Raw genomic sequence first — 13546 nt, 5'->3', positions numbered from 1 at the left:
CAAAAGAGAAGAAAAGATTATAATTCATTCAAAAAAAAATTATTTTCGTGTCATTTTGGATCTTATAATTCTTATTCAAAACTATAATTATATTTAACTTCCTGCTTATATTGTCAGATAATCCAATATATTAAACAAACAAATAAAACACGTATCTTACTATTTTAAAATAGTGTATTGTATTCTTTTCATAAAAAATAATATATTATGTATATATAATTATTAAAAAAATGTATATAATTTATCTGTAACATTAGGTTATTTTTAATTTTTTTTTTTGAATAAAATCAAAATCAAATAAAATATTATCGAATTTTAAAAATATAAAATCAAATCAAATAAAAAATCATTTTGATTTAATTTTACGATTTGAACTATGCAATTCCCTGCATTTACACCTCAACTGGACATCAGTTACACCACCCAACCCCGCCTTCTTCCCCATCTCCGATCATCTCTGTAAATCTGAGAGCTACCGGAAAAAATGTCACACGGAGACACAATACCTCTTCACTCCACATCCCAATCGGACATTGATGAAATCGAAAACCTCATCTATTCCAATCCTTCTACTGTCCTTCCAGCACGCCCGCCTTCTCCTCCTCGTGCTGCCATCCCTGTTTCATCTTCTCCCTTCATGCCTTCCAATATTCGCCCACCACCTCCCCCTACAGCTACCACAACCGCCAATCACAAACCCACACCTGTACCTTCCATTCCATCCCCACCACCGTTACCTTCTTCGGGACAGTCGAACATAGCCGCTACCGGATTCGGATCTCCACCCAACACCCTTACGGAACCTGTTTGGGATACCGTCAAAAGAGATCTGTCCAGAATTGTTAGTAATTTGAAGCTGGTGGTTTTCCCTAATCCTTATAGAGAAGATCCTGGGAAAGCGCTTCGTGATTGGGATCTATGGGGACCTTTCTTCTTCATTGTTTTCCTTGGTCTCACTTTGTCATGGTCTGCCTCTGTTAAGAAGGTAATTACCACTACATTGTCGAATTTTATCAGCGATTACGGTAATAAGAATTATCATGTTACTGTTCAAACTCTCCGTTGAGTCTTAACTTACTTATGCCTTGTGCTAGAAGGTACTGAATTCTGTAAATGTGTTGGAAGCATTTCTTTTTGTGATTGTGCATGTACGTTGTTTTATAGTTTTCATGTATAATGTGTGTAATTCTAATTAACTCTGGTACAAGGAGATACCAGTACAGTCAAATTATGTCAAACTAGATAAATTATCCGCGCGAGAACTCCCTCAATAAGCTTATCCATAATCATTCATAATATCCGTGTTTTCGAGTGAGTAAACAATTTTTTTTTATTTCATTCTCTATATTTATCTTTTCAAAAAGTGGTATAAATATTTTATTCATCAATTTTGAGAGTTTTTCTCTTATTCAAGGTTTCTTCAATTTTTTGTTCTTTTTGTTTCGGTCAAGATTTCAATTTCTTGAGATATTTATTTCTTTAGGGTTTGATTAAGCAGGACATCGCCCCAAAATGGATCTTTTAAGCGCTCTATACTCTACACAGATCAAAGTATATGTTACCAGTTTGAGAATTCTAGTCTACATGACATCGGTAATCTAATGGTAAAACCAAACTGTTAACTAACATATCCTTACTTCAACCTAGCGGTCAAAAACGTCAACAAACATGTACACTGCTCTGCTAAAGTAGCAAACAAATAGATGACACAATAACTGCTAGTAGCACAAGTTTATTTAACTTAGATAATCTAAGTAATTATCAATATTACAATTTAGATTGTGTTTTTTTCTATCAATGTAGATAACGAACAATTTGACTTCAGCTTTCCACCCAAATAAGGATGAGCCTAATGTCTCAAATGCAGCCTCTTAGTTCAATTAAGAGGCCAAATGCTCAAAAAAGATCAAAACACCTGCTACCTCTGCGGTAGAAACAACTTATGTAAGGCATGTAACAACTTACTACCTCTGCTTGGTCAGCCAGGACGAAAAGTTGGAGTTGTTGAATACCTCATATATATAAATATATATATAGATAGATAGATAGATAGATAGATAGATAGATAGATAGATAGATATATAGATAGATAGATAGAGAGAGAGAGAGAGAGATTTCTCTGCTGCTCTAGATCGCTGCTCTCTCGAGTGGTTTTGTTGTCATGAACATGTTACGATAAAGCTAACATTTTAAGATTTTTGACAGGATCACAACGTACTTTTGATATTCAGACTTTACTTGAAATGTGTAATTACTTCTTGCAAAATGGGACAGGAAAAAAGGCCCAAAATATTTGTACTTTTATTTAAACGCCCTTGGAAACTAAACAAAAAATGAAAACCTTTTTCATTGGAAGTGTTTTATCCCAGTACAATCAAGAGAAAGCTAATTCTTTGAAATTGTACAGACCTTCCAAGTAATTAACAACATTGGTGCTTTACTTTCGTATTCACCACAGTTGATTATGCTTTGATTTTAATATTTAGGCAAGACAAGAAAAAATTAAAAAATTTCAAAAAGTACAAAAAATTAAATTGAGAATTTGCAAGGAGAAAAATGCAGAAAGAAGGATAAGAGATACAGAAAGACATAAACTTATTTGTCGAAATTTGTACGACATCATATGCGGTAACTCATCAGAAGAACCAAGTAAGATAAGCCCCAACCATCATATTATTAAAGTTTGCATCTAAATTTCAATTATGCTAATAAAAATTACAATTATTTCTAAAATAAATTGTTTTTCTATACCAAAAAAAAGGGGAAAAAGAAGAAAAGAGAACAATTAATTGGTGTATATAACCTGATGTATAAGGCCCTATTAGTGCTCTAACCTCTTTTACGTGGCAAGTGATTTACTTGGACTTTGCTATGTCGTTACCTGAGCGGATAAAAGAAAAGCACCATAAATTAGGCTTGTTTGAATATGTTAATTTCAAGATTCATGTCCTTTGATCCTTAACCTTCGATTTCTTATTCAATGAAGATGTGGACTTTGAATAGTTTAGGAGCATGTAGTAGTTGCATTCAATGAATTGAGAATTGCCAATGTAAAGGAAAAAAAGATTTACTTGTAAATGAAAAAGGACTTTGGCCGTACTTAAAGTGCCGAAAGAATGGGATGTTTCACTACTGGGAAGGAAAAAAAGTAGTGCCGTTTTTTTTCAAGCGGTACATTTTTTCCTAAAATTTGAAAAAGACTAATGGTGATCTTAGAGAGTGCCACCTCATCGGGCTGAAGATTCTCTTTTATATATATATATATATATATATATAAGATTATGTGCCATGAATGCAGAATCTAAGCTCAAAAAAGAAAAACAGGAAGATTCAGGCAGAAGAGATATTTTCTCATTCAATCAAAACTAACAGATTATACTACAAGCTGGATATTTATAATGTGCATCTCAAACTAACTAGTCGGCTAACTCTAGTGCAATTAACTTAACTAAATCCTAACCAACTGATAACTCATTGACAGTTGTCTAACAAACTAACCAACTAATTAACCAGCTCAACTAAGTGCAGTATTCACTATAACATCCCCCTCAAGCTAGGTGGTATGAAGATGTTCTTCATCCCTAGCTTGGATACGAGATGATCATGTTGTCTGTGACTAAGTCCCTTTGTCAGCATATCTGCTGGTTGTTCAGCTGTAGGCAAATAGACATTCTTCACCAGGCCAAGTTGTACCTTCTCCCTAATAAAATGACAATCAATGTCAATGTGTTTGGTACGCTCGTGAACATTGGATTGACTGCAATTTGAATGGCAGCATGACTGTCACAATGAATATGAACTGGAAGAGATAATTGCACATACAAGTCTTTGAACAAACCAATGATCCACACTACTTCAGCAAAAGTAGAGGCCAAACTCCTATATTCTGCTTTTGCCAAGCTTGTAGAGATAGTGGATTGCTTCTTGGACTTCCAAGAAATGAGTGAATTCGCAAACTTGACTAAATAGCCAGTGATAGATCTTCTAGTGCTGAGGCATGACCCCCTGTCAGCATCACAAAATGCATCTAATGTGTTTGTATCCTCAGTTACTTATAGAACTCCAGCTTCCATGTGAGACAGCTTAGGGGCATGCATGAACTGACTTAAACTTTGTACTCCACATGAGATATCAAGTCTGGTTATGGTGAGATAAAGCAGTCTACCAACCAACCTTTGGTACCTTCCAGGATCAACCAGTATTGGATCATTAGACAATCCAATATGTGCATCATATTCTGCACCATTCAAATTCTGGCTTACTTCAACAGGAGCATGGAAGGGGTTGGAACCTGACAATCCTGAATCTGAGATTGTTCTAATGCATACTTCCTCTGATGCATTAAGATCCCTTCCTTGTTCCTTCCAAACTCTATTCCAAGAAAGAACCTGAGATCTCCCAAATCTTTAATTTTGAAATTATTCTGCAGCACCAGCTTTGTGTCCTTAATTAGTTTGTAATCACTACCAGTGATCAAAAGATCATGTACATATATCAACACTATTACTATCCCAGCATCAGACTTCTTGATAAGAACAGAGTAATCTAAATGACTGTTTAAAACCTGCATCAATTAGGGCAGCAGTGAGTTTAATGTTCAACTGCCTGGAAGCTTGCTTGAGCCCATATAGTGACGACTTCAACATTTTACATACTCTTTGACCTTGATTGTGTTGTGTGGAGACTTGTGCTTTGTGTGCAAAACCTTGAGGCAACTGCATGTATACCTCCTCATTCAAATCACCTTGGAGGAATGCATTGTAAACATCCATTTGTTGAATTATACACCATCCTTTGTTAGCAACCAATGAGATCATTGCCCTTACACTCACCATCTTCACAACTGGAGAAAATGTCTCCTGATAGTCTAAACCTTCCCTTTGATTATACCCCTTGGCCACAAATCTTGCCTTGAACCTCTCCACTTCTCCATCTACCGTAAACTTGATTTTAAACACCCACTTGCATCCAATTGCTTTCTTCCCAACAGGTAGGGAAACAACCTCCCATATGTTGATCTCCTCTAGTGCTGTTATTTCAGACTCCATAGCTTGTATCCATCTTTTATTCTTAACTGCCTCATGATAGGACTGTGGTTCAGTTTCAGTGGAAAACATTGTCAAAAGACACTGGTAATGTGTAGATAAACTATCATACATGACTGAATCAACAATGGGGTAGAGACAAGCATTGATAGGTTTCAACTTTGGACCTGTTCTGGCAAAATCTTTAAGCCAAATAGGAGGTCTGCTAGCTCTGCCGGACTTTCTTGTTTCTACAGCTCTATCCTCAACTTGGGGTTGATTAATGCCTACCTCCTGCACATCATTATTGTTGTGAAGAGGTGGACCAGAGTCCACAGGTTCTTGCAATGACATAGCCTGTTTCTCATGTTCCTGCAAGGGCATAGCTAACACTTCAGAGTCCACAGGTTCTTGCCATGGCATAGCTTGTTGCACATGTTCCTGCAAGGGCATAGCTAACACTTCTTGCTCATTTCCCCTGCAACTCCCATGGTGATCTTCTTAAAACATCTTTAATAGTGGGTGGATTGGTTCCCAAGGGCATTGGTTTCTCATCACTACTAAAATTCTGATTGTAATCATGTGATTCCAGAGATAACCCTTGAAAAGGGAAGGCAATTTCAACAAACACAACATCTCTGCTAATGAATTATGATCTGATAATCAAATTGTACAGCTTGTAACCCTTCTGATGTGTGGCATACCCCATAAGAACTGATCTAATAGCTCTAGGCGCAAACTTGTCACGTTTGGCTAGGTTGGTTGCATGACAAAGACAACCAATGATTCAAAGGTGAGATAAGTCAGGAGCCTTCCCATACAAAACTTCATGTGGACTAACATCATTCAACATAGTAGAAGGGTTCCTGTTGATGATGTGTACAACTGCTAAAATACAATCACCCCAAAATCTCAGTGCTAGATGGACTTGAAATCTTATTGCCCTGGCTGTCTCCAAAATGTGTTTGTGTTTTCTTTCCACCACACCATTTTGCTGTGGGGTGTGGGGACAAGAACTCTGATGCACAATCCCATATTGTTGAAATAATGTTCTGCAGTTCTGATTAAAAAACTCTCCACCATTATCTGATCTAAATACCTCGATATTTCTGTCAAACTGAGTGTTTACCATTGCAATAGAATGCTGCAGTAAATGAAACACGTTAGATTTAAGGCGCATTAGAAAAATCCATGTCCATCTAGAGCAATCATAAACCAAAGTAAGGAAGAACCTCATTCAATTAGATGTAGCAACTTTGTATGGACCCCATACATCCATATGAATCAAATCAAAAAAACTAGTAGACTTAGTTGAACTATTTGGAAAAGGCAATCTAACTTGTCCTTCTAGGGGACAAATATCACAGTGATCTATGGGCAAGATATTAGATGTATCTGGTACATTCATCCTTCTAATAACAGCCATAGGTATGTGGCCTAGCCTCTTATGCCACAGCTCTCCATCTCTACTGCTACCTGCTGCAAGAGTGTTTTTTATTCCTTCAAAGCTACTTTTATTGTCTGTTCTGCATGCTGCTGCAGCAACAACTTTATTTGCTTCTTCAAAACTCCCTTTATTGACTGACCTTGGACCATATAATCCCTCTTCTTCTTCACCAATCTCCTTACCTTTCCAGTGAAGAGATCCTTAAAAATGAAGAAATCAGGGAAAAATAGTGCACAACAATTCAATTCTCTTGTCAGTTTTGACAGAGACAAGAGACTAAACTTGAATGTTGGCACATATAAGACATTCTTAACTACTACACCTCCATTCAAATGACAACTCCCTGACTGAGTGATTGTTGCAGAATCACGAGTTGGTAATTGCACTGGTCTTGAGTTTCTCACTGTCAAGCCATCATTTAACAAATTCTCATAACCAACCATATGGTTAGTTGCACCACTATCTACTATCCACTCAGTAGGGTTGTTCTTTATATTAAGAGAAGTACTTCCTGTAAACATACCTGCTGCATGAGCTACTGCTACATTAGTACCTGGTGTGTGCGCATTGCTGTCGTTTGCATTGGCATTATCTCCAAAAGTAGGCTTGTTCAACAAATGGAGGATCTGATTGTACTGAGCTTGTGTAAAATATGGAGTGCCCTCACTATGTCCATTAGCCATAGGGAATTGGTTTTGTGCTGAGAAACAAGACTGAATTTGAGGTAGGTTAACAACTACATTGACTTTCTTCTTTCCTTTGAAATCAACAGGATAACCTATCAATTTGTAGAAAGTGTCCCCTTGAGAAATATTGAAGAAGAATATTATTGAATTTGTGTATTTACATTATTACACAAGGACCCTATTTATAGACACTACAATACAATCATTTACCAAGTAGGATACTATTTATTATTCTTATTCCTATTCCTATTCTAAGTAAGATTGTATATACCTATTCCTATCCTAACACTCCCCCTCAAGCTAGTGCATACAAGTCATATGTACCTAGGTTGTTACAAATGTAATTAATACAAGGACTAATGAGGGGCTTGGTGAGATATTTGCAAGTTGATCACTGACTTGACAAAATTGACAGTCAATCTCAATGTGCTACTTAACAAAATTGACAGTTAACCTCAATGTGCTTAGTCTTCTCATGAAATACCGAATTTGATGCATAATGTCGATAAAACATAGAGTGATAAAATTACAGTGTTGAACTTCCTAAACTATGAGTGATAAAATTACAGTGTTGAACTTCCTAAACTAAGCTTGAGAAGACTGTTTCAAGCCATAAAGTGACTTACACAATCGACATACAAGGCTACCAGACTCCCCTTGAGCAACAAAATCAGGTGGTTGCTCGATCAGAACTTACATAGGTCAAAAGGATAACTTTTCATACCACCAAACAAAAGGGTTATGGTGTTTGTTTCAATATTAGGTGCATAAATTCTTCCAAGGAAAAACAAGAAATTTGTGATTCCTTTTCTCTTCCTATATAATCTTGTATATAAATTGTTTATGAAATGGACTTTGGACCTAACATAACTCCAAAAGTTAGTTCATGGGGAAGGACTGACCAAGACCATATAAGAGATAACAATCCATTTTCTTTCCCAATGGGCGACTAGTAACACCCCCTTGCCAGCCTAAGATTGGACATTGTGGCATGGAAAACATAACTTGATGGCCCATTATTGGGTAAACCAAGAATGAGGATGAGTCTAGTTAATACCATGTGAAGAAATGGATCGTCAGCCTAATTCAACCCAAAAGCTAGTTAATGAGGGATGATTGCCTATGACCATTTAAGGAGAGCGCAACCTATTCCCTCAATCAATGTAGGACTTAGCAGTTAACACTCTCCCCGGTATGACGAGGACGGGACAATTGTAGCATGTATAACATAACACGGTGCTCCAACATTGAGAAGCACAACAACATGGATTGATGAGTTTGATTCTGATACCATGATAACCTTGGGCTATATTTTTCTTCCCTTTCTTTTTATATAGTATTGGAATGTAATGAGCCTGAATGAATTGGAATTGACATAGTGGATTCATTCAGCCAGCCCAACTAGTATGGGATTTGAGGGATAGTTGTTTTTTTACAAAAAACCCAACAACTTTATTTGTAGTTTCTTGCATGTTTCCTCTTGGTCCATTTCTCTTTTCTTTTATCTCCACCTCTTTAATGTCCTTACTTCTAAATTCGCTCTCCATTTCACTATAATCTCAACGATTTGATTTCTTTTTTGTTTCCTCATCTAGATCCAGCCCGAAAGAGAATTCTTGGAATTGCATAAGTTTTCAACTTTTTACTATCTAGCTATCTTTTTTTTTAATTTGATGTCTTCTTGTGGACGTGTCCTATAGACTTGCTAGGGTATAGTTGGCTTGATTTAAAAATGACTATAAAATCAACACAGGTGAATGGGTGCAAATAGTTCTATTTAGTTTGTGCACTGAAGTCCAACATGCCTAATGTTTATATTCTCTTGGGATATGCCTTATTTTATGACAAGGTAACAATGGGTAAATAAATCATAAACACAAAAATGTTGGAAACCAAAATGAAGTGTTTACATAAGTGGATCCAAACCAAAAGTATAAACAAGAGAAAACACCTAAGCCCTTTATAATCTTATTAAGGACCATATGATGCCTATAACAGAAACATGATCATCTTTGTACTCCGATTTACACCAATAACAAAAGATAAGAATACAATTCATCTTAATTTTTTGTAAGGAACTATTAGTATCTTCAAAACACATAGAACTCCTGTTGAGAAAAAAAATAGGTACTAATATGGTCTCAGGAACGGTTAAGAGGTAGTCACCTAAGGGCCCTTTCGGACTTCTGGATACCTTCTCCAGTGGTATTCGATCGCCGGAGATCTATTCTTAGTCTCCTTTTCCTCCTTCTTAAAGCCTTTTATTTGGTCAAGGATAATCGTATTTATTTTAGATTTGGGGGAAAGTCGTTTGACATTACTGAGTCAAGATATACGAGTAAGAGATGATATGAATGGGTGGAGAGTTTCGGACTGTGTATCAGGAGAATGTTTTTAAGTCTTGATGCGCTGCACTGGGTGTCACAAAGGCTCAGAGAAGCATCAATATTAGAGGTAGAGTGTATAACATGTGGAGAAGCAGAGATAAGGCTGCAAGCCTCTTCCATACCCTGAAGTTCAATAAATCTGGTCGCTTTATTTCTGCCATTGCTGTCAATGGGAATTCGAGATCATTTACTATTGTGCTAGAGAACAAATTTAATGAGGGCTGGTCGACTTTGGTTTCAAAGGTTGACTACTCATTAATAAAGCTCAATTCAGGCAGAGGGACTTAAATACCAAAAGGACAAGGGATATTAGATTGCTAAGGGATGATATAAGCTTTACAGAAGCATTAAATGAGTCTACATGGATCCATGATGGTGATAGTGGGGAGATAATGAAGGCTTCCATGGGAACAAAGCTGTCTCAGGTTGACAATTCCCTCCTAAGAAGATGCTTAGTGGGCAGTTTCCTGAGTGCGATGAAATTCCTTCACAAAATGATGTCCGGAAATGGGCAGATTAGGCTTGGCTTAGAATCCATAACCTCCAGGTGTTTGACATGAATGGGATTCAATTCTAGTTTGAATCTCAAAGTGTGAAGGATGCAGAGCATGTCATGAAGTGATCTTGGAGAAAACCAGGAAAGCAGACTTAAGTTGGATTGGTAGTCACCAATTGCTGGAGCATACTTAATTAGTACCAATTTCAATTGGTATTGGATTAGGGTTCTAGGTCTGCCACTTCAACTATGGTCAGCAGTGGTTATGAAGGAGATTAGGGATTAATGTGGCGGATGGTTGGAGACGGAAGAGGAGACAAAGCTCAAGAATCACTTGAGATGGGCTTGAATTAAAGTAAAAGGGGCGTCGGAATATTTTCCGACGTCGGTTGAAGTCGGAGATGGGGAATGGAGATTCATTTTACCAATATGAGTAGAGGCACCGACAAATTTTGAAAATATTAGGGTTGTTGAACAACCAAGAGGGGACACTTAGTTTTCATGCATCTCAATGTGGAGTGTGGACAATTCTTATTCATGTCTAAACAAACTTTTTGCAGTTGTTTTTGCATTTCTTTATTATTTTAATTTTTTTGCTTTTCTGCTGTTACTAGTTATCTCTTATTCCACATGGTGTGAGAAGTTACCTATCTAGTTTGAGAACAATGTTTCTCACCCATTGACAAACCATCAAAGAGGTTATCAAATGTCAAGTGGAAATGTTGTTTGTCTAGACAGTTAAGTTATTTTCAGACAATTTGATGGAATGAATAAAACTAGATCATTCTTTGGACTGTTGAAACTTAGGTCTGGTTGGATCTTTCTCAAATATGGCATGCTGCCTTGTTACTGTAACGATGTTCACAGGCACCCTTTATTTTACCTTTTCTTTTATACTTCATTTAGTTGCCTGTGGTTATATAGCCTTACCAAAATAGCTAGGACTGGTATATAACCGAACTGCACTAGCTACGACTGAGGCTTATGTGATTGATTAATTGATATTTAATTGCCTGTGGTTTGAGTGATTTATAGATGGATTCCTGACTACCGGATTTATTTTTATTAATTTTCTTCCAGTCCGAGGTTTTTGCTGTTGCATTTGCTCTGCTGGCCGCCGGTGCTGTCATCCTGACATTGAATGTCTTGTTACTGGTAATGAAACTTTCTCAACCCATGCCTATAAAAAGAATAAGGTCAAAACATGAATAACAAAAGAAAAAGAAAACACCCTAATATGAGTATATGCTTAAACATCTTTAGGCAGTTACTAGACATATAATAAAGATGCCAAGAGATGTCAGATATTGAACTGATATGGAAAGGGCAGTTCATTGGTGCGTATATTCCCAAGGAATGCATTCTATAGCTACTTTTCACTAAAGCAATACCATTATACAGACACTAATGTGTGTATATGCAGATTCCTTTTCACAGTACTAAAGGAGTCGGAGTCCCAGAATTAATGTAAATGATGTTTCTCTTACTTCAGATGGATTAATGAGTTTGACCTGCAGGGTGGTCACATAATCTTCTTCCAAAGTCTCAGTCTTCTGGGTTACTGTCTATTCCCACTTGATGTTGGCGCCTTTATTTGCATGCTAAAGGACAATGTGATATTGAAGGTGGTTGTGGTTTGTGTTGCACTAGCTTGGAGCTCTTGGGCAGCATATCCCTTCATGAGTACAGCTGTTAACCCTAGAAGGAAAGCTCTTGCCTTGTATCCTGTGGTACTCATGTATGTATCTGTTGGATTTCTCATTATTGCTATTGATTGATGGCAGTCATGCCTGTCATATGAAAATGTAAGCTGATAAACGCACATTGAAGTAGGCATGTAACATGGTGGACTTTTTGATTGCCATATGAAGTTTTGTTGATAGTTTTGGTTCTACCACTGATATCTCACATTTCGTCCTCATGTCCTATACATCTAGTTATGTCTGGTGTTATCCTGTAAGCCTGAAACACTGATTCCACTGTAAAAGAGATTTACTGATGACGGTCTCTTCATTCATGGGTGTTGTTGCCTCAGAGCACTAAGGTTGATTGGTCACGTGTCATACTCGTCTTGTTAGTGAATGTATTAACTCCTTTTTTTCTCGGCGATTAAGGCCAAAGGGGACTTGGAAAGTTATATGGAATCATATACTAATAATTGTAATTGTTACACTTTCATGAATAAAAAGGAGAAGCTTTCACATAATTATACAATGTATAGTATCTAACTTTTATTCCATATTGTTTTTACCTGTTCAGTAATTTTTTTTAATACACGATTTGTTATCTGAAATATACATGTGCTTGCAAAATTGGCCTGGTATGGTCTAGTTGTTGCTCACCCATTATTGTTCTCCCTGGAGCTGCTAGGGGTAGAATGAGGATTAGACAGTTGAATTGAAATGTTAAAAATAGTTGAGAGTAAGTTGCAGAATATTCTCCTGACCCTTTTATTTTGGGTAACAAAACTAATGCATTTGTATCAAAGACAAACATTTGATTTAAACAAATATAAAGCTAATTGTTGTGAAAAGAAAATGGTTCGTGTACTTGTTCTTTCTACAACTCGATTCACTTCAGAGAGATTATTACTGATGTGGAAACCGACCTGCCATTTCTTGCCTGAAAATTGTAGGTATTATTGCTTTGACCAGTATATATGGTTTGCTTCAGCTGATTGAACTTTTTCATAAGGATTAGGGTTATGTATTTTTGCTTTCTTTTAATATTGAGAAATCTTTTTTTCCAGCTTTGAAATTCGGTGGATGATAAGCCTGGTCATCTACCATTGTTCACTTAAATTTGGACTTAGTCCACCCATTGGGATTTGGCCTCGTGTCATGCACGTGTTACATATGGGTTGCCTTCTTTTTTTCCCTCCTTTTATTTTACTGTTACTGATGTACTAATCTATGATAACAATACTAATAGAGAAGTGTTGAAGCACCATGATTTTTGAATCTATATTCAATATCAGGTAGTATTTTGGTGATTGACAAACTGTGTACAAGAGATAATATATATAAAGAAGGAAGACTGAAAAATAAACAATGAAGTATCAAGAATCAGGTCTTTCTTGATCTCCAAGAACGAGTGAAGAAGTTGCAACACGGTCAGAAGAACTCATTAGAGAACCTGTTCCTCTTGGCAGTACCAGATAGGGGTGTGCATCGGTTTTAAGTATTATCGGTTCGGTTTTAAGTATTATCGGTTCGATTTGTCGATTTTTGATTTTTAAATACGCTAAATCGATAACCAAACTAATAAGATATTTGTTATCGATTTTTGGTCTTTAATGGTTCGGTTTTCAATTTAACCAATAAAAAAATGCTTTCAAAATGAATATATAACTTCTTCAATAATTTGATGCAATACATGCATACATCGAAACAAGCAAATCAGACGTTCTTGCTGTGGATACTTACATTTCAGTACCCTAGCCGTCGTCTAACTCTTGCTGTTGTCATTGCAAACCATAGCCGCCGCCATTCTTAGTTCTTTAGATT

The 13546-nt window shown here is 36.6% G+C and overlaps 1 protein-coding gene across 1 annotated transcript; it reads left to right on the top strand.

Annotated features, from left to right (window-relative positions):
• The first annotated feature begins 372 nt into the window (after nucleotides 1-372).
• LOC129891164 (protein YIP4b-like) lies at nucleotides 373-12256 on the top strand. Its single transcript, XM_055966434.1, has 3 exons — nucleotides 373-985; nucleotides 11121-11195; nucleotides 11558-12256. The coding sequence occupies exons 1-3, from the start codon at nucleotides 485-487 to the stop codon at nucleotides 11816-11818; spliced, it is 837 nt and encodes a 278-aa protein (XP_055822409.1). The 5' UTR covers nucleotides 373-484; the 3' UTR covers nucleotides 11819-12256.
• Nucleotides 12257-13546: the final 1290 nt, after the last annotated feature.

Source organism: Solanum dulcamara, chromosome 6 (genome assembly GCF_947179165.1).
Source record: "Solanum dulcamara chromosome 6, daSolDulc1.2, whole genome shotgun sequence".
Lineage (NCBI taxonomy): Eukaryota > Viridiplantae > Streptophyta > Magnoliopsida > Solanales > Solanaceae > Solanum > Solanum dulcamara.
The sequence above is the reverse complement of the archived record's forward strand: the minus strand, read 5'-3'. Positions and strand labels throughout refer to the sequence as shown.